A 19,426-nucleotide genomic window follows, 5' to 3' on the forward strand; every position below is an offset into this window, starting at 1 on the left:
AAAGCAGCTTTTCCTTTATATACTTAAAAATTTATTAGTTGCTTTAAATATAGGTATTCTTCAGATATAATGAACTATTTCACAGTGTTAAGGTTTGGACTTGGTATAACTGATAAAGAATTTCACTTCTGATGTTTACATACATTTTCTGGTTTAACTGCAGAAAAAATCTTTGATGGAAATAATGAAGAAGGCTCTTTCACTAGTGCATTTCAACTTGGAAAGTGAAAAAAGCTATGGATCAATAAACAATGGATCAATAAGCACATAGAGAGGAAGAGACATTTGGGTTGTGTTTGTTTGTTTAATTAAAAGTAACTACTGGTGATTTTACTACCGTCAGTTCTCAGAAATGTATGGTTCTTTAAAGGCTATAGTCCACAATCAGCTGCTCTTGGTATTCTTCCAGGAGATATTTAAAGAGTCAGGAATAGCCTGCATGCACTAGTAGCCCAGCCATCTCTTTCATCCATTCCCAGGAAGCAAGAGGTCTGAAAAGATCGTGAAGTGGAAATTCCCTAGAAATTTAGAGTGGTTAGAAGATGTTATTTGTCTGTTTCATTTTGAAGTCGGTTGGTTGGGTTTTGCAACAGAAGGCAACAAAAGCCCTTGTCTGAATTGTCTTTGCATTGTTTCAAGGCCTTGCTCACAATTTGCACATACCTATGAGAGGTTTTCTCTCCAGATCAAGTTGAATTAAGTTAGTTCACATTTTTCTTCTGCCAGTTGTAACATCCAGTAGGTCATTTTTATTCATGTACAACCAGTCATCTTGCGTGGAGGCTGCTGATGGCCCTGTGGTGGCTCTGTCAGGCTCTACAGCACAAGTAGTATCTGAAGGAAACTGGGAGAGAAGGTGCAGGGAGGCTCCTTGGGGACTTGCATGGTGGTCTCACCTCAGTTTTTGCAGGTTGGAGGGGTCCAATGTCAATGACTTCAGACTCACTAGTTCTGTGTGGTACTGCAGTTGGCAATGCTGCAGTTGGTGGTGGTTTGATTTTAATTAACTCAAAGAAATGCATTTCCTACCATTTCTGAGATGAGTGTAAGTAATTTCTTTCTGTTTAAGGAGCTCTGGCAATATTTGCCTTTTAAACTGAAGGAATTACCTGGTTTTATTATCTCCCTCAATTCAATTATTTTATCTCATATCCCTGCTTCAACATCATGTATTGAGATTCATTAACAGTTCTTTGGCAGTCACAAGACACTAATCATCTGTTTACAATATTGATCAGCAGCTTTAATGTTAGATTACATTTGAAGTGAGAAATAATCCTGCAGCAAATAGTAAATAGAAGACTGGGAAAAAAGGGAAGAAGCTATCTTAGGCTATGTAAAGTAGTTTTTTTCAGATACTCTGGAAACGTCTGCATCCTAATAAGCTGGGCCCCCTTAAGTGACTTTCAGCTCTGTGGTGGTTTGAAACTCCCAAGAATCTAATTTCTAAGTTCAAGCCCCCCTCCCGCAGTTTGCCCCTGTGAGAGGGTTTAGTGATGGTATGAAATTCCAACAGAATTTCCCATCCACAAGTTGTCCATTGTTTCTGGTCATCTATATTCATAAAGATAGAGATTTCTATCTCTACAGGTAGAGACTGCTGTTGACTTCTAAGCAGTTTCTAAGTTGTAAGAATATTTATAGGCTAACAAAAAAATACTTAAGTTCTGATGTCTTAACAATTTCATTTGTTACTGTATATACATTATTTCCATATTATATATTGTAGGATGTTATCGTAGTTCTTGAAAATCATATACTCTGTGGAGTGGAAATTGAGAACCAAATATTAGGAATTAAAAATCTTGCTTTTCTCAAGTTGATAGCTAAATTTCTTCTAAATTAGTCTGAAAAAGTTGATTTCTGGGGCTCATCAGCACTAGCTTCATGGGGACTGGCATTAGAATAATGTTGGAAATTCTATAAATTGTGGCCAAGATTTACTTGTATTTACTAGTATTACTTCTCAGAGCTTTATTAAGACACCTTAGGCTTTCTAAATAATAAGATAATTCTACATCCATAAAAGTTGTGAGCACATCTTCAAACTATGGGATTCCTTTAAAATATATTACTTTCAGATAATCAAAATTACTAGTTCCTGCAGTCATATCCAGTCATTTCCCAGAATAGCTCTAAAAGACATCAGAAAAAGCTATCAGATAGGAAAGACAAAAAAGTTTTCCCTGTGAAATGCTTATTCATACACATATATCTACACTTGCGGTTGTTAATTTAAACAAAAAATGTTTGCTGAAACTCAGTTTAGTTTAGCCACAGAGATATAATAAAGACTTGTATTTCCTTTTCCTACTATTATAAATACTTCAGAATGAATAAGTCAGTGTGCTGAAGCTAGTCCAGTTTTTGCACGTGGATAAGGAGAGGGAAAAGTGTCAGAAGGGGAGAGGTAATGTTGAAGAATTTAGATAAAACTTGGACAGAGGAGTAGGAGGCTGAATAGATCTGGCAGCAGAAGGCTGGCTTTTCCATTACTTTGTGATACAATTATGAGAGTTGCTCAAGTTGTGGATGGTGCCTGTTAGAGTCACATGATGTTGCCAGCATTTATTTCTGAATCAGATCTGTAAAAGGAAATGAGAGTTCTCTGTCCGTGCAAACCACTTGTCTGGTAGGAAATCACTCACAAATAATAAAGTGCATATTAGAGCATGAAATAGTTCCTTGATGTATGACCTTCAAAACTGGTTTAAGGAAAACAGTTGGAAGCTGTGAGTAGCAGAAACTTTTTGTACTGGAAGAATTACGAGCGGCAGGCTTGTGTTTTTACAGCTCGCTGAATGCTTGTCTTCACTAAGAAACTGTATTTACAGAAGCGGCAGGCGTTCCCTGGGGGCAGGGGCAGGAGAGCTGCCTGGGGACAGGGAAGAGCTGCATCCCTCAGCTTTGTACTCCCCTGGTTTGACTTCTTTGGGGGTGTCCCCACCATCTGAATAATGACAACAGAGGCAGACTTGCAAGAAGGGCTGAGAGCACAGCAGGAGTAAAACTTGAATAGGGGGTCGCATTCTCATCATCAAAAGGTGACAAAATGCACATTTAGCTTTATCTCTTCAAAGCAGCAGGTGAGAATTAATGATTTTCACTGCTTGGTGAAATAACAATCCACCAGAGGATCTCAATTTTTTCGTCCTGATTTGTACCAAAGTACATTGTGGCATGGAATAGACAACTGCCTTACTATACAGCTAATAAAAAATGTGATCTAATACGTTACTACTTGAGATTTAAAATTATACAGGATTCCGATCCAGTTCTGCCATGTTATGGCATGTAAGTTATTATTATTGACCTGTGTTTAGGAAATAAAAATCTTAATAATATTTCCTGCCATGAAATGCCTGAAGTTTACCAATTTATAATAAATGTCTTGCAGCAGTACTTCTCACTTCCCTCACAGTCCCTTCATCAAGGATTGCAGAGTGGTTTGTACATATTCACTGACTGGACGATATATTGACTTAAAATTAAATACAGTGTTCATTGCAGTGGCCCAGGAGTTAAACAACTGCAGAGCCAGTCAAATAATTTGAGAGGTGTTTTTTTTCAAATGAAAAGCTTTATGTACATTCAGAGAGAGATCCTGGCTCTCCAAAACCAAAATAACTTTAAGGAAAAGAATGTTCGTGAGCTTTGCATCCTCGGCACAACAGATTTTTTTAGGTGCTACATACACTAAGTAATTTGCTTAAATTATCTCTCCTACTTTCCTTACTTGAGAGATTGGTGGCCCCCTTAAAAAGCAGGTAGGCAGCAATGTTCAAGGATTTGTGATGGCAGACTGAAAGTTGAAGTACACAATTAAAATGGAAACTAGAAGATTGAATCAGAGGTTTTTGTTTTTAGTCTGATAAAAGCTTCATTGTCTGGCTCAGAAAAAAAGCAACTATTTAATAAGTAGCGAAGAAACAACATGAAACTGTTCTTTGACTTATAATGCATTCTTATCTTCAAAGCCTATCTAAACCACAGTGCTGCCCCCAAAATATTGCAAAAGCACACAGTCATGTTTTCATTTTTGCTACTATGATATAAAGAACTTTCAGACCTTTTTTTAGTTCTTGACAGATACGAGTTCGAAGCATGTATTAATGCATTTCTCAGACCTTGCAGATGAGTTCTGTGATCTATGAAAGTTGAACTTGTTGATTCCTTTAAAATAAGATGGCAGATGGAACATGTTTCTAGCAGGTAGAAATAGAACTGCTAAGGCGATCAGGCCGGTACCTCAACTGTACACACATCTTGGAAATTTAGTGTAGAGTAAGAGCTTAAAAGTCAAGTCACGGAAATAGTTCAAGAAAGGGATGTAGAATATATCTCTGCTGGTTGCACTCCTGGTTTTTGAACAGTCTATGAGCTCCACAACTGATACATTTTGTCTAGCAGTATCACTCGGTGGGATGTGGTGGCCATGTGAAAATGGTGCTTTTATACATTTATAAATGCTGTTTGTTGCCCCAGCTTCTTTCCTTAAACTTGCAAGTCAGATAAAGTTCTCCTAGGAGGTAATGAACTAATTTTGTTTTCTTGGAAGACAAGAAGCCCCAACACAAGTTATTTTCTGTGAAGGTGGTGTTTGCCATCCTCCCATATTCGGTTCTGTTGAACTGAGGTTACGCTTAATGCAGACTGATCGTGCTTCAAGGCTGTTGCCTCCATCCTAAAAAAGGCAAAACAAGTGCAATGAACAGGGATATAAGGTAGATCTGGATGTATTATCTTGTAATTCTCTTCGATAAATCCAAAGTTAGGTTTTGGAGGAGGGTTAGAGGCCAAACCGCTGCTGTGCCTATCAGAATGAGTCACTAACTAGCAAAGTAATTGCATTGATTATTTCACACCCACAAATTACAACAGAAAATACTTTGCAGGAGATGGAGGTTGTACTTTTCCTACAGGTTTCTGTATAATTAATCTACCATAAATGGTGGTGCTTTAGAAACATCTGAACCCTACTGTTGAGCATGGTCTTTGCGTGCCAGTTGACCACTCCTACATGGTTTCAGTGTTTCTCCTGCTATTGCTTTGGTGCTAATGAAGGTTTTGACGACACTGCTGTTGGAAAAATTCAAGTCACGTATTCTGCTTTTGTTTTTAAATTGTAAGTCTGTTTGCCTGTCTTTGTTGAGGGCATTAGGAGTTTGAGCAGCTGCATTTTGTATACCTACAGCAAAACAGCTCCCTTGTTAAGTAGTACATTTCATAAAGGATTAAGAAGGGGAGTTGGCTGAGCCTTAGGGGACACTTTTGACTCATAAACAAGAGGCTGATTATCAAGAGACTGTACTTGTTTGTGGAAGAGGTAACTGAGCAGGCTTTCTTCTCTCTTGGGTGTCTTACCTGGTACTTCACCCCATCATTTCTACATTAAGTCAATTTAAAAATTTTTTGTTGCTACAGCTTACATTTGCAGTCAGTAGATGTTTGGGGATGAAGAGCAATTTTAATAGAAAATTACTTGCTATGCTTGGTACAAGCAAACTAGTAATAATTGGAGTCACTGGGGCAAGTTTTTGCTCACTGTCTGTTGTGGGTTTCCTGTAACTTCAGTTTACAACCACCTCAGTTAAACATTGGGTTAAGATTTGAATTTAATGTCAGGCTCTCAAAATGAAGATTGTCTATACACTGCCTCTAAATACAAAATTATGTAGGTAGATTTTTAGATTGTTTGGGGTTTTTTTCTATACATCTTGCATTTCAGAGAAAACACCAAGCACTGAAAAATAAATACTGTACAAAAAATGGCAATAAAAGGTTGTTTGTTTGACTTAAATTCATGTCCCTGCCTGATCTGTTGCATAGCGTAGAAGTACCTTTTGTTATTCTCATGATTGACCCTGAAGGCCCAGGTATTATTCCCTCAAGTTTATTCCCTCAGCAGGTTTACATGATCACTTTTATTAGGGTTTTTTGTGATATTATTGTACATTTTAAAACAAAAAGTAGATTATTATTCACTACATAGTAAAAAATCTTGGATGTCAGATTATAACATATTGAGTTGCCATGTGTATCTTATAGGAAGATAATATGTGATTGAAAAACTTCAAGAGATTAAGAGTCTACTAGGTATAGCAGTACTGTTCTATTTGGAGATTCAGATATATAGGTTAAGCGTGATGGTAATCCATAGAAATACAGACACTGGAATGTGTATTTTCCCTGTATTTTTCCACAGGGAAAAGAGTTTTTTTCCTTTGGCCACATTTGTAGCTCACTAAAATTATATTGTTCATTGTGTTTCTAAAACACAGAGATTTTTCTCTGGATTTGTTTTCCCCTTCATTCTTAGCAGTTGTGTTGTAGAGAAGGTTAAATTTAAAGCAGAACCTAGTCACAACAGCAATATTGGGGAAATGTGTCTGCAATGCCAAATGCACAAGTCTTGAGTTAATGTGAAAATGAATATCAAAAAAAAAAAAATCTAATGGATACAGGAGTGGATCATTTAAATTTAAATTGCCCTAATCTTAATTGAGTATCCAAGAACTATTTACAGCAAGAAGAGATTGTAGAGGCTTGCAAGAGAATCCTGGAGGAATAAAAGTATGCTTGTGCTTCATCCTTTTAAATTCCAGATTTTACTTGGCCAAAATATAAACTTTTTTAAATTGCCATTCTTCTATTACTTTACAAGGCTTATGCCACAAAACCCAACAGAACACCAATACGCTAATCGGATTTGTGGTGTCTGCCAGCACAGCTGACAGCCCCAGGAACCACAAAGTTTTCTGGAGCATGAGGGGAAGCTCAGTTGAGCTTCCCTTCTCCAGGGATGCAGTCACTCTGTTCATCCCCTGGGCATTACATGGAAAAGGGCTTCCTCACAGTTCTCCGGGAACTGGAGAAAGTGCTACGTTAGAGTTGTTGCTCCTAGTGATATCTCCCAGACTATGTTGCCATCCATCCTCCTCCAGTAACAGCACAGCATCTTGCTGCTTGCCATTGCTGCCATGCTTAGTAATTTTGGCTGCAGACTGGTGGACCTGGTTCAGTTTTGACCTCGGATGTGGTACACAGAAAAGGATGCATAAAAGGATATTGTTCAGATTGCAGTCAAACATCACATTTAGAAAACCCTGCAGGTAGTTTGCTTATATACCCTTAATTTGACTCCATTGGGTGTCGCTCTTATGATCATAGAGTGTTTCCCGTTAGTTGTCACCCTTTTATTCCACAAAAGTTTTCCATAGTTCAGTGGATGGGAGACAGGGACTGCCTGTATATACATGTACATGTACACCCTGCACTATGCATTGGGAAGTACAAGGGGGTACACCCTGTTTGGTAGGGAGGCACTTACTTCCCTTCCTGTATGACTTCTCTGGATCATCTTGCGTTGCAGTTGTCATTGGGAGTTAGGGAGGTGTTAGGTGGGAATTTTTAACGCGCTGTGTGATTTACTTTTTGTTTGGTTAAGTACATGAGAGAAGAAGTAGTAACTAAAATTCAGAATAGAAGCGATGACTTCATTTCACACCCACAATGGCAGAACTATAAAAATGTTTAACGTTTGCCACTTCTTTAAGTGATTTTCAGATAATCAGACAGGTTTAGTATGTGTTTTAGGTGAGAAATTGTCTTAAGAGTTCCAAAGCTTAGGAGAATAAGAGCATAAATTTTGGCTTGAGGGAGATCAGCTTCACATTGATCTAAACTGTTGTTTTCAGGTTTACAATATATTAACAGAAGAAATATGTGGAATAGAAAATACAGTGGAGCCTTCCACATCCCAGTTTCTGGGAGACTGAAAGGTAAGATCAGGATAGGTATTAAATGTGTGCTCCATCTGGAAGGGAGATAGAAAGGAATCTTAGTAGAATAAAAATTGTATTCCTGACCTAACACAAACTTTTGTGGTTTGTAAAACAATTAGATGAAAAGTTCTGCTTCCAAAATACATAAAGATTTGTTCATGAAGATATGTCATTGTTTCATCATCACTAGTATTTATTCTCAATTTAGGCAGCTGAAAAGTGAAATAAGTCCATTTTTTAGCTACTTGAAAATTTTTTCTAGGTGTTATAAGGGGGAGGAGGTTTCTAAGGTAACCTACAGATAAATAAGTTTATTTCCAAAATAAGGGAAATTGAATTTCGAGAACATGCTGTAACTTCTAGTAAGATAAAGTTGAAAAACAGCCTTGAGGCTTAGCTGTAGTACATCTGCATTTGTTACCTGTAGTGTTTTCCTGGAATGCATTGTATAGGAGTACATTCAACCCAGAAATTTTACCTTGGAATAGATGAGTGAAAATATTTTTAAAATGTAGTAAAAGTACAGTTTTGTTTACATCAGTGATATCAGCTCAGGATTTTCTACATTTATGCAGATCTTAGCTTATTTCATTCTGAAAAGGAAAAAGTAATTATAACTTGCTTACGGCTCTTCATGATTTTTAGATGATATGTGAATATTTAAATATAGCAAAAATTATCTGCTAGTGAGAAAGAAGCTCAGGAATGCGAGGCTGAGGTTTTGGATTGTCTCAGGAAGAGTGGAAAATTTCCGGATAGCTTTATATTAGTAAATATTGGAGATGTTGTATGTCACATCTTCATTTTGATCAGATTGAAGTATCACATCAAGGTATTGTATGGTGTAGTGATCACTATAAATTCTTGGGTAAATGGTGTAAATTAGTGCATCCAGTGTGACAAGTGCCTTTAATTCATGAGACCTGTGACCTGTGAGACCTGAGGCCTTATCATTGACTTCTTTAATGCTCTAATTAAAATACTGCATAAAGAAATACTAGTTGTTTTATTTTAGATGTATATTAATAGGTGCAACTATTTGTATGCCTCTGTCCCTAAGGAAAAGTTTGGGTGAAACAGGTCTGTTTTGTTTATGTTCGTAGGCGTGTCATGAATGTAGGTGTTTTTCTGCTTTCAGGCATAGTACATTATTCCTGGTTCTCTTCAGTATACTAAATATTTTTAGTAGATTTTGGTGATTTTGTTCCAGTAGAGATCAGCTCCATCTGCTTGCAAATATAGAGCATCACATTACCAGAATGATTTACTATGTCCCTGATTTCTCCTGTCCCAGTTGAGGTTTCCTAAAGGACATGACACATGACTTCTAAGAACTTCTGAAAAGCTACTTTCCAGAAGTCATGCCTTTAAGAAAATCTTAGTTTGGCCATCTCAGGATGTAAGCTACTAAGGTCACACCTTACTCTTAAAAACCTTATTTGTGTTGTCCTGACCTTAAGGTAATGTTTTGAAAAGTTTTAGTCCATCTTCCTTTATCAGTTGGAGCAAATCTGCATTCTCTGTCCTCTGAATTACCCTGGCTCTTCCCTCTGACAGGAATTGCCAGCTATGGGTACCACACCGAGGATACTGAGGCCCCAGAGCAGGTGCTGCAGGGCGGGCAGAGCCCGAAGCCCACACCTTTGTGAGCTCACCAGTGCGTGCTTGCCAACAAGGTGGCCATGTTGTAGCCTTGGCAGGAGGAAGACGTGACAAGCATTGGGGTCTATAGGGATTGAGGAGAGGGGACCGGTTGTTGGAAGGCCTGTCAGGCGTAAGGGCGCTTGGTTGCAGAAATTGAAGCTGACATGGTAACTGTTGTCTGGATATTGTCCTGCGATGGAGAGGAGGTTAGGGTCCAAACACGTTAGGCACGCGTGAGCAGAATCCTCCTCTGTGCTTGGCAATGGGGGCCTCCAGCAGGTGAGCAGAAAAAATACTGAGGAACTTACGGCAGATGAGGAGGGGGTTAAAAACAACTGTGAAAAGTTGGATTGTGGTACTTGGTGTCTTGAAATGAAGCAGGATTTTTTCTGGAAGGCTTTAGTCACCTGGGAAGGAAGGATCGAGTAGCTGTGTGGGAGGCAATTTGCAGGCAAGTGTACTCCTCTGCAGTAGATCGGTACATTTTAATGAGGTAAGTATATTTGCTCCGTTTTATAGGATTTGCTTTGGACTTGAAGTCTGGAAGTCATTTTAAATAGACTGCTTTGAGATGTAGTGGTCAGGTGGAAATATTTAAAGCATATAATGTGGAAACCCTGTATTTACAACATATTTGTAGGATCTTAGAAGCTGAGCTGAAAAGATTGCCTCTTTTTCAGAAGATATTTTTAAGAGTAAATAAAGCTCATTCAGAGGATGTAAAAACAAAAGTGATGTTAGAAACTACTGTAGCTATGCAACTTTATTTGTTTGCTTATTTACTTACTTACTTGCATTTGCAGCTGTCTCTCAGTCCATCCCACCCTGCAGGAAAGGTTGCCTTCACACTGACATCCTTCTCCTCTTCTCCTCCCCTTCCTGTAGGCTGTGTGGGGCTGAATGGGGCCATTTTTTAGATGTAGGTTCCCCTTAGAGATGGCTTTCCAAGTGGGTGGGAATTCTCACCCACTGAAAGGGAGGAGGGGAGGGCAGCGCTCAGGTCCCGCACCTGCAACAGCGAGTGCCTGTGGGAGGGAGGACTGAGGTTGTGCATTACTGTGCATGCACCCATCAGAGGGGATGGGGGAGTTGAGTCCTTTTGCCTCAGGACCATGACTCCTATCCAGAGTTCACTCTTTCCATTGAGAAGGGAATGCCTTTCTTTGACCAAAGATGCCAGCAAGATGCATTCAGCTGATGCCCTAAATATCAATCAAGCATAAGCTTCAAGTCTGAGAAATGTTCCATGCTTTCTGGTATTTATCATTTTGACTTTTTCAGTTCTTTTTTTTTCTTGTAGTCGTGCTCTCTGTTATGCGTGTCTGCTTTTTCCTCCTTCTTACTTAGTTTGATATCTTGAGCTCGGTTTTGCTTTCCTTCTGCTGAAAGTTTATAATAGCTGTAGCATAACTTCAAAAGGTGGATCTGCAGTGTTTAAAACAATCATTACATAAATCATTAAAATAACAAAGACTAAATAAACATGTCCTCACCAAGTGAAGAAATAAATTCCAAGGGCAGTATAAGCATCTGCCAATCTCCAGTGTGACTTCCTCTCTTCTTCCAAGACTTTCTGCAAAGTTTTTTCCCGCCTGCTTTAATATCTTTTCTCTAACATTTTGAAAACTTCTTAAAGAATTGGTTTTTCTCTCTCTCTACATTTTGTACAATAAAACTGGGAAAAAAAAAAGAAAAGGCATTTCTAGGGTTTTTCAGGACCTCCGTAGCTATGTTCAAAGCCTTACTAAATATTCTGTACTAGTTTGTTCTGAAAATCTTGTGTTTTGTCTCTTCCTGAAAATGTCACCAGCAGGTCACAGGCAGTTGCTGATGAGCAAAATGTCACCTTTTGGGACACCTCACAGGTTGAGAAACCCATACAGAGTAAAAGTGAACTCATGGTGCTGCCCAGATCTTTCACTATGAGCTTTGTCTTTTGAGAGAAATTTTTAATCCTGAAAAGATGTGGGGAGAGACTGGCAAGCAGTTTCAGAAAGTTTCAGAATTCAGATGTTATGCAAAATTTTGACAGGATCATGAAATGAATAGTGGTATTACGCCCATTTTACACAGAGTCAAATTGAACTGTGGAAAAGCAATTTGTTAGGTTTCACAAATTTGTGACTAACCAAAGGGCTCTGGTGATTTATTGAAAGTGTTGAGGTGTTAAGAAAACAACTTCTGTGTTTGAGTTGACGTATTACTTTAACAATTTGGTTTGAGGGAGGAAAGAGTCATATTATAAAGGAAATATTAATTTATCTAACCATCCTTCATTTCATTTTAGAACGATGTAACTGGAAAGACTCAGTTATGGTTTCACTTACCATTAATGATATAACATAAAATGGACTCCCAGCTTTAAAGCAAGCTGGGTCATTGAATCTCTAGGGCTGGGGCTGGAGGAACGAAGGTGCTGGGCAGGTAGGGTTGGACCTACCTCTCTGCATGTGTGCATTTTATACAACAGAGCTATAGCTTCACCGTCGCTGAGGACGGCTTTGATTCCTCTTTCAAATAATTCTGAAATAAGCTTGCTGGCAGATATTTCTGGATTGGGTTGCCTGGGATAGCTGCTAGGAAAAGCACGTTGTGCCAGGCAGCTGTTTGGAGAAAGTGGTGTTGAGCAAAGACTCTGAAAGTCTTGCAATCAAATTATTATATTGCATGAGAAAATACCAAGTAGTGGAAAGTTGTGTTTTTCAGGAAAAATTGCACAATCTTTTTAAAGTTACAACTGGCTCTTTCTCTAGGAAGCTAATGTTTATAAGCTGAGCAGCTTTTTGCCTCACTTTTATGCCTTTTCCATGACAGAAGCATAAATTCTGTTAAAAATTAAGTGAACGTGCTTCTAGGTAGCTTTTGTACTTACAGTAAATTTTATATATGAACTGGCATGAATTTTGAAGGCAGTCTTCATTATATATCATGTACCGGAAACTCAGCAGTAATTGTTTGGTATATTTTATTGCGATTTTGCTAATAAATGCTGATGCCTTTTCTTCTGTAAGGATGTAATCTATCCTTCTGCAAAAGTATAAAGCATGAAGGTTGGGGGAACACATATAGATTGGGGATTGAAAAAGTGGAGAGTTGTTCTCTTATTTGTTGCATTTCTGATTTTCAGGAGTTCTTTGAACATGCAAAAAAGCTCTGGGATGATGAAGGTGTAAAGGCGTGCTTCGAGAGGTCAAACGAATATCAGCTGATTGACTGTGCACAGTAGTAAGTATTTCCTTTTCTGAAATTTATAAGCAAGAAAGTGATCACCTGTAACAAGTTAGAAAATACATTTATATCATCAAGATTCAGGAGTTTTGCAATGCAGCAGTCAACGTTTTCATTCTCTGTATAAGCAGAGCATGTGTAGCAAAAGTAATTGTTTCACCATAGTTTGCCGTTATTATACAACTAAATATGCTGCCTCAGATATTTCACAGCTAATAAAGATGAGTATGAAAAAATCATATTAAATAACTTTAAGTATCTTTATTCCACTCAAAATAAATTTATATAAAATAATTTCAGTTGAAACTATTAAGTTTAGAAAATGTAGAGCCAATCTAAAGAAAACACGTTGTTTAAAATTCTGAGACCCAGACAGTGCTGAAATTGCTCTGTCTTTTCACATTCTGTTAGAACCTCTGATATTTTTATGTAACCAGATGCATACCTGCACTACTAATATATTTTCTAGGAGGGAAAAAATATAAGCAGTATTTCATTAAAGATGGTATTCTGTCCTTCACATACATCAGGTGAAGCAGTACATGTGTGTGTAACAGACAAAATCTGTAAACAGCTTCAGTCTGGTCAGAAATGTTCTGACAAGAGTTATGTAGTAGATTGTGAAGGTGCAAATCATAAATACACAGTACATTGATGAAAACGTAGTAATCAGAAAGAGTATATTAACATTGCAGGGCTACAAACTCAGCTGTCCTCAGTAGCCACATAAGTCTGAATTAGACTTTAACTAAAAATATACATTTCATGTGAACTGCTATTGCAAAAATACATGCTCTTACAGTTGCTATGTGATTTCGGGTTTTCAGAGAACACACTCGAGTGTGTTATGATTTGTCTAATTGGCAGTATGGTCAGCAGCAATGCCACAGGTCTGTTCTAGCACTCAGTGTTTTGCTTTTCTGTTCTCTCTGCTCTTGGTGCTGAGCCTGAAGCAGAGGAAATGGTCCATGTCACTAAAGGACTTGTCGCGCTTCTGTCACAGTGGGGAATTTCGGTGTTGCGGGTCATAGTTTATTTTCCCTCTTTCCAGACCATTTTTGGGAAAAAATGATTCATCAGCAAATGGAAGTGAGGGAAAATTAGGTATGTGCATGAAGGAACTCATTTGACCTCAGTGGACTGAATTTACCAAAACTTGGGCATTTGCTCACAGACCGAAGCGGCTAGAAGTTAAAACTGTGGTTGTACGCAGATAAAATTAGACAGTTGTCCTAAAATGTGATCAGTGTGTTTCCCCTCTGCCCTCACCCACCACCACCACCATCATACAGATCTGAGCTGTGCTTGCTGAAAAGTGCAGACTGACTGTTTTATGATATCTATTAATAGACTAAAATAAGACATTGGACCAAGGAAATAAAGTAATGACACATATTTGAAATAAATTAACGTAAAACTTACTTCACTGATCAGTAACAGTCAATGTGTCTCCCAATCCTGCTTTGTAAAATGGTGCTGAAAGGATCAGAAAAAACAAGGAAGACACTGAATTACAGCAATAATGGTAGTGTGATTTTCCTTAAAAAAAAAAATTATGCCTCTTTACAGCCTTTGACAAGGAGAATGTTAAATCTCATGTTATGTCCAAAACCAAAACAGAAATGGGGATAAAAAATATATCTAGGATTAAGTCCACTGTCCTGAAACATAAAACATACTACCTTTTTTCCTAGAAGGCTAGGGGAAGTTTATTAGGACTTTTTTCTATGTCTCTTCCCTCTACATCTTCCACTGTCTTGATTTTGGTTTATTCTGAGATTATTTTTTATAATAGTAAATACGATTGTTGCATAATTCTTCATGTTCAAGGCCCTTTATGAAGTAGCATTTGATACTTAAATATTCCTTGAGTGTATCTGTGCTTTTCCTTTCATGATTTACCTGAAAATGTAACAGCTAAGTGACTTACCAATGTTTGCACGCTTTCAGTCTTAGAGCAGACACTTGAAACTCAGGAACAAGCTGTGTCATTGATCTGGTTAAACAGCCTTTTCCTCACAGGTATTGATGATTTAAAACAGTCAGGTGTCATCTTAATAGAAAAATAGTTGCTAAAAATACACCCTACTTTTATCTGCCCCTCCATTATTCCTTGAAAATAAATATGACACTAATAGAATCAATGAAAAGGAGTTTTAAAAGTTGCTGTGGTTTTGCTGCATATATGTTTTATATACTGCACAACAACAGTAGTTACTTTTCCCGGAAGAACATTTTTGTGCTAGCATTGGATGAACCTTTTTCAGGTTGGTGGGGTCACATCCATCTCATAGCTGGCAGAGCTTGTGAGGCTGGATTAGAAATACAGTTCTGATACCTACTTACAAATTCTTTTGTGCACTTTGAAAATACTGAGGGTGAGGGTGCTATCTTTGTGGCTCTGCAGGAGCTGGTGGCATTTCTCTCACAACCTTTCTATGGTCATCTTTAACTGGTAAAGGAGGAAAGAGGAGTGTAATGCTGACACAGATGCTTACTGTGGGATTTTGAAACATCTGCAATGTTTCCATTACACTGACCTTAGGAGAAAGCATCCCACACCATCAGCTAAATCCTAATCTTTTACTTGGTAGTGAAGGAAGAACACTGTCGGTAGGTTACCACTTATTTCTCTGCTTAAAAAAAACCAAAGCAAACCCCCAAAAAATCCCAACGTGTTAAAAAATCATTGGACTACAAGTTGAGTGGCTGACTAAAATACTAAAAAGCATTATTAGCAAATTATAATGTCAGCGGCCAAACTTGCTGACTGTTAAATGAGTTACAAATACAGTGTATTTTGGAATAGTTTAATTTGGCTACGGTACAGAGCTTCTGTATTTTTAAAACTTAACCTAATTTTCTTTATTACTGTGGGAGAAATATTTTGCTGGAATAAGAAGTAGTAGAAAGACACAGAGGCAAATGTTTTATTTACATTATGCCTGAAAGTTGATTTTCCTTGATCTTCGATGCCCTTTTAAATTACTAGGGCACTGTTCCTTCACGGGAATGAGAATGAGGGCCTGCTTGTCAGATCGTTTTGTCTCTGTGTATCTGCACTTCTTTCATTGTTAAGGAAGACGTTTAGTGCACACATCATGTTGGTGCGTCATGTGATAATTGTAATAAATACGAATCTGTGACCAAGCCAAGGGCTAGCAAAGATCAGAATTGTTCTTTATCACTAGCTACAAAGATATTTATGTAACTCTTGGAAGGGGAAGTATTGCATGGCTATCAAACATCTTATTGCCTTAATGACCTTCATATATTTCTTCAAGATTAATATCATAAAGCTGGCAGGTTATTGTTTTCCCTGTCTTCTGGTTTAATATTTCTTTCAAGTTACATTTCAAGTTTAATCTCAAAAACTGATACTTAATTTGAAAAGTTGATTTGGTTTAGTAGTGTCCCCATTTGACTTACCCAGATTTCATCAGGGTTTGTGATGATAAATCTTACATCTAACTTACTTTGAATTTTGTTTTAACTGTGATTTTTGTCTATATTCATATACTCTAAATTCAGCAAATTCTAGGTCTATAGGGGGTCTTCATATTGTGATTTAGTGCTGTCTTGACATGGAACTGACTAGTACATAACCAATAGACAAAAATATATTAATTAAAAAATTTCTTGTGATTCTAGGACAGTGTCTTAAAAGGTAAAGAGTTTCCCATAAAATAAATACAACTCCATTTTTAATATTTTAGTTTCTTCATTCTAGTTACTGAATGCACAAATCCTATTGTATCCATGGAAGAGAACTGCAAAGCAAACTTCTTTAAATTTAGAACAGATCCGCAATATAAGAAAGACATTAAGCTGTTAGAGAGTGTCCAAAGGAGGGCAATGAAGATGGTGAAGGGCCTTGAGGGGAAGCCGTCTGAGGAGCGGCTGAGGTCACTTGGTCTGTTCAGCCTGGAGGAGACTGAGGGGAGATCTCATTGCAGTCTACAACTTCCTTGTCAGGAGAAGAGGAGGGGCAGCCACTGATCTCTTCTCTGTGGTGACCAGTGACAGGACCTGAGGGAATGACCTGAAGTTGTGTCGGGGAAGGTTTAGCTTGGATATGAGAAAAAGGTTCTTCACCCAGAGGGTGGCTGGACACTTGGACAGGCTCTCAAGGGAAGTGGTCACAGCACCAAGCCTGACAGAGTTCAAGAAGCATTTGAACAATATTTTCAAACTGTATGACTGTTGGGGGTGGTTCCCTTCCAACTCAGCATATTCTGTGATTCTGTGAAATAAAAGTTCAGGTATGATGGCCTTCAATTAATAAAATGACCCACAAAAAAAAGTTGGTGAGTAGATTATGTGTCTTTACAAACTTCATAAATTTAAGTAAATTAATTTATGTGGCAGTGAAGAGATATAAAATTTCTTTTTAACTAATTGCATACCAAGAGGTAGAGTTATATGTAGTAACCACCTGTTTGGTGTTAACACATGTGAGTTGATTGACTTCACTCTAATGCAGGTGAAGTGGTTTCTGTAGGATAAGCCACCTCTCCTCACTGCAAACGGTACCGTGTGCTAATTGGTGGCTGCTCTAGCAATCCCAAATAAGCCACTGAAGTTACTTTTCCTTGGAAATCAAACACATGTGCCCAGAGACAGCAGTGCAGTTGAAAACCTTTATAGAACCCCCCCATCCTTGGGGGATATCAGGCACCCCCAGTCTGGTGGTGTCTGTACCTTATTTCAGTAAAGTAAGCATTGAGTTAACTTAGTTTTGGTTACTCCACTGTAAGTTATTCAGTTGGCTTGGTAAAATTAGTTGCAGGGATCAGAAAAAAGGTGTGGGGATACTTACAGTACGTAGACATTGTCAGGGAAAGGTGATAGTATTAGAGCAGAAGAGTAGACAAGCAGAACTAGGCACTTTGGAAAGGGGTGAAAAAAGACAAAAGCAGAACATCTGATTCTCTCTTTAGGTCACACACAGTTTGCAAAATACATTGTTAGGAAAAAAATAACTACTCTCAAGTTTATTGGAAGTTTCCAGAGTTGAATTTTGTCCCATTGCATTGACGTGAAATAACATCATGTATGTGTTAGGGTGGCCCTGGCTGGAAGAGTTGTACTTCAGCTCACTGAGTTCCTCAGTAGAGGAAGAAGACCAAGGACTTAAGAGAACCCTGCCCTCAGCCAGTACTTTATACCAATTTGTCTATCAGCCTTCTTTCCGTGATAAGATACACCACTTCTGATATACTTGGTAGTGAAGGCCTGTATTGGTCTCTATGCGAACATTTAGATTAATAAAAATTGATTATGCAAGTTCTCAGGAAAGCAAACACAAGGGGGTGTAAGTCTGGCCAAAGAAAATTGATTTTATATTTGAACTAGTATACATAGAAAAGACACACCTCATGTTATTTTTCTTTGCAGTTATTCTATCTTGGAGAAGACTTTTGGCCAGTTTCTGAGGCATCTATCTTAGCGTTAGGCGGAGTAATTGAAAAAAAAGTTCTCTGTGTTGTTGTCGACAGATTCAGTTCTTGATGTGAGAAAATAGGTAATTTTTTTTTCAAGAGCAGCTCTTCTTGAAACCAAGCATGTTTCTGACTTTCCTTGCACTCTTCTAGACATAAGATTTAATTGCTAGTATGGACATAGATATCCCTAAATTCCAAGCTGCCTTGGTGTTATCTGCTTCTTTTATGTAGTGTGGCACTGCAGTCTGGTATATTGATATATTCTTTCTTCATGAAAGGTTATGAAGAAAATGTGTATGAATGTATGATAAATTAGGCTAAACGCTATTATTATTATTATTATTATTATTATTATTATTATTATTATTATTAGTGGTGGTGGTTTTATTGTTACTGTTATGATCATCTAGAGAATATTATTTTTAAAAGCAGTGATTCTTTTTAAACTTTCTAACTACTTATTTAAATATAGGGCAAATACTTTTTACTTAGAAAAATGAGAAAAAGAATTCATTCTAAATGTTTCATGTAACTAGATTTTAAGAACTAAATTTTTATGATAATACAGGAAACCATAATATGATTTTTTTCCATCTGAAATTCTGTTCTGGTTTACATATAAAAAACTCACTGTGATGATGGGATTCTTCTTAAGATCTCACATGAAGTATCACTTTCAAACCTTAAAAATTCATTACTTAAGTTAGAAACAAATTTTACTGCTGAATTCATGAACAGATTTTCTCCACTTACCTGGTTTAAACTATAAACCTTACCAACCAGTAAATTGTTATTTAATGGTAGAAAAAAAGAGAGGTTATATTTAGAGAGTAATTACTGTAGCCTTTCTGATGAGTCTTCTAAACAGAGGTAGTTGCCAGATAGGACAAAAGTCATTCTGCAGCGTGTAACGCTTACATTTTTCACTGTTTACTGACTAATAGACCACACTCTTGAGAGGCAGAATTGTGGTTTCTTAAAATATGCACTGGGAATTCTATGAAATAACCTTTTCATGTGTTGCTGTGATTTTTTGTTGATGCTGTTCCCCTTTTTGGCCTCACTTATGAAAAAAAATCATTAGACTCTACCAATTCTACCTTAATTTTGGTAATCAAAATGTGACCATGATGTTATAAAACTAATAGTTTTAAGTACAAAAATTTGAAAAAAAAAGCAGCTCTAGAAACCCCCAAAATGCCTTTGTATTTTCCATTCAGAGGATGAAGCATATGAAAATACCATTCACAAATAGGCAGAATGGCATATGGGCATGTACCTGCCAGTTTTAGCCACTTCAGTTCATAAATGCCTTTCCTACCTAGA

The 19,426-nt window shown here is 37.6% G+C and overlaps 1 protein-coding gene across 1 annotated transcript in view; it reads left to right on the plus strand.

Annotated features, from left to right (window-relative positions):
* GNAL (G protein subunit alpha L) overlaps nt 1–19,426 on the plus strand; it is a 120,387-nt gene that overhangs the window by 49,829 nt on the left and 51,132 nt on the right. Inside the window, exon 5 of the mRNA XM_027742977.2 lies at nt 12,556–12,653. Coding sequence (XP_027598778.1) covers nt 12,556–12,653 — 98 coding nt within the window. The remainder of the gene's footprint in view (nt 1–12,555; nt 12,654–19,426) is intronic.

The sequence above is a fragment of the Pipra filicauda genome, unplaced genomic scaffold, assembly GCF_003945595.2.
Source record: "Pipra filicauda isolate LSUMZ 115617 unplaced genomic scaffold, ASM394559v2 scaffold52_size3558583_pilon, whole genome shotgun sequence".
Lineage (NCBI taxonomy): Eukaryota > Metazoa > Chordata > Aves > Passeriformes > Pipridae > Pipra > Pipra filicauda.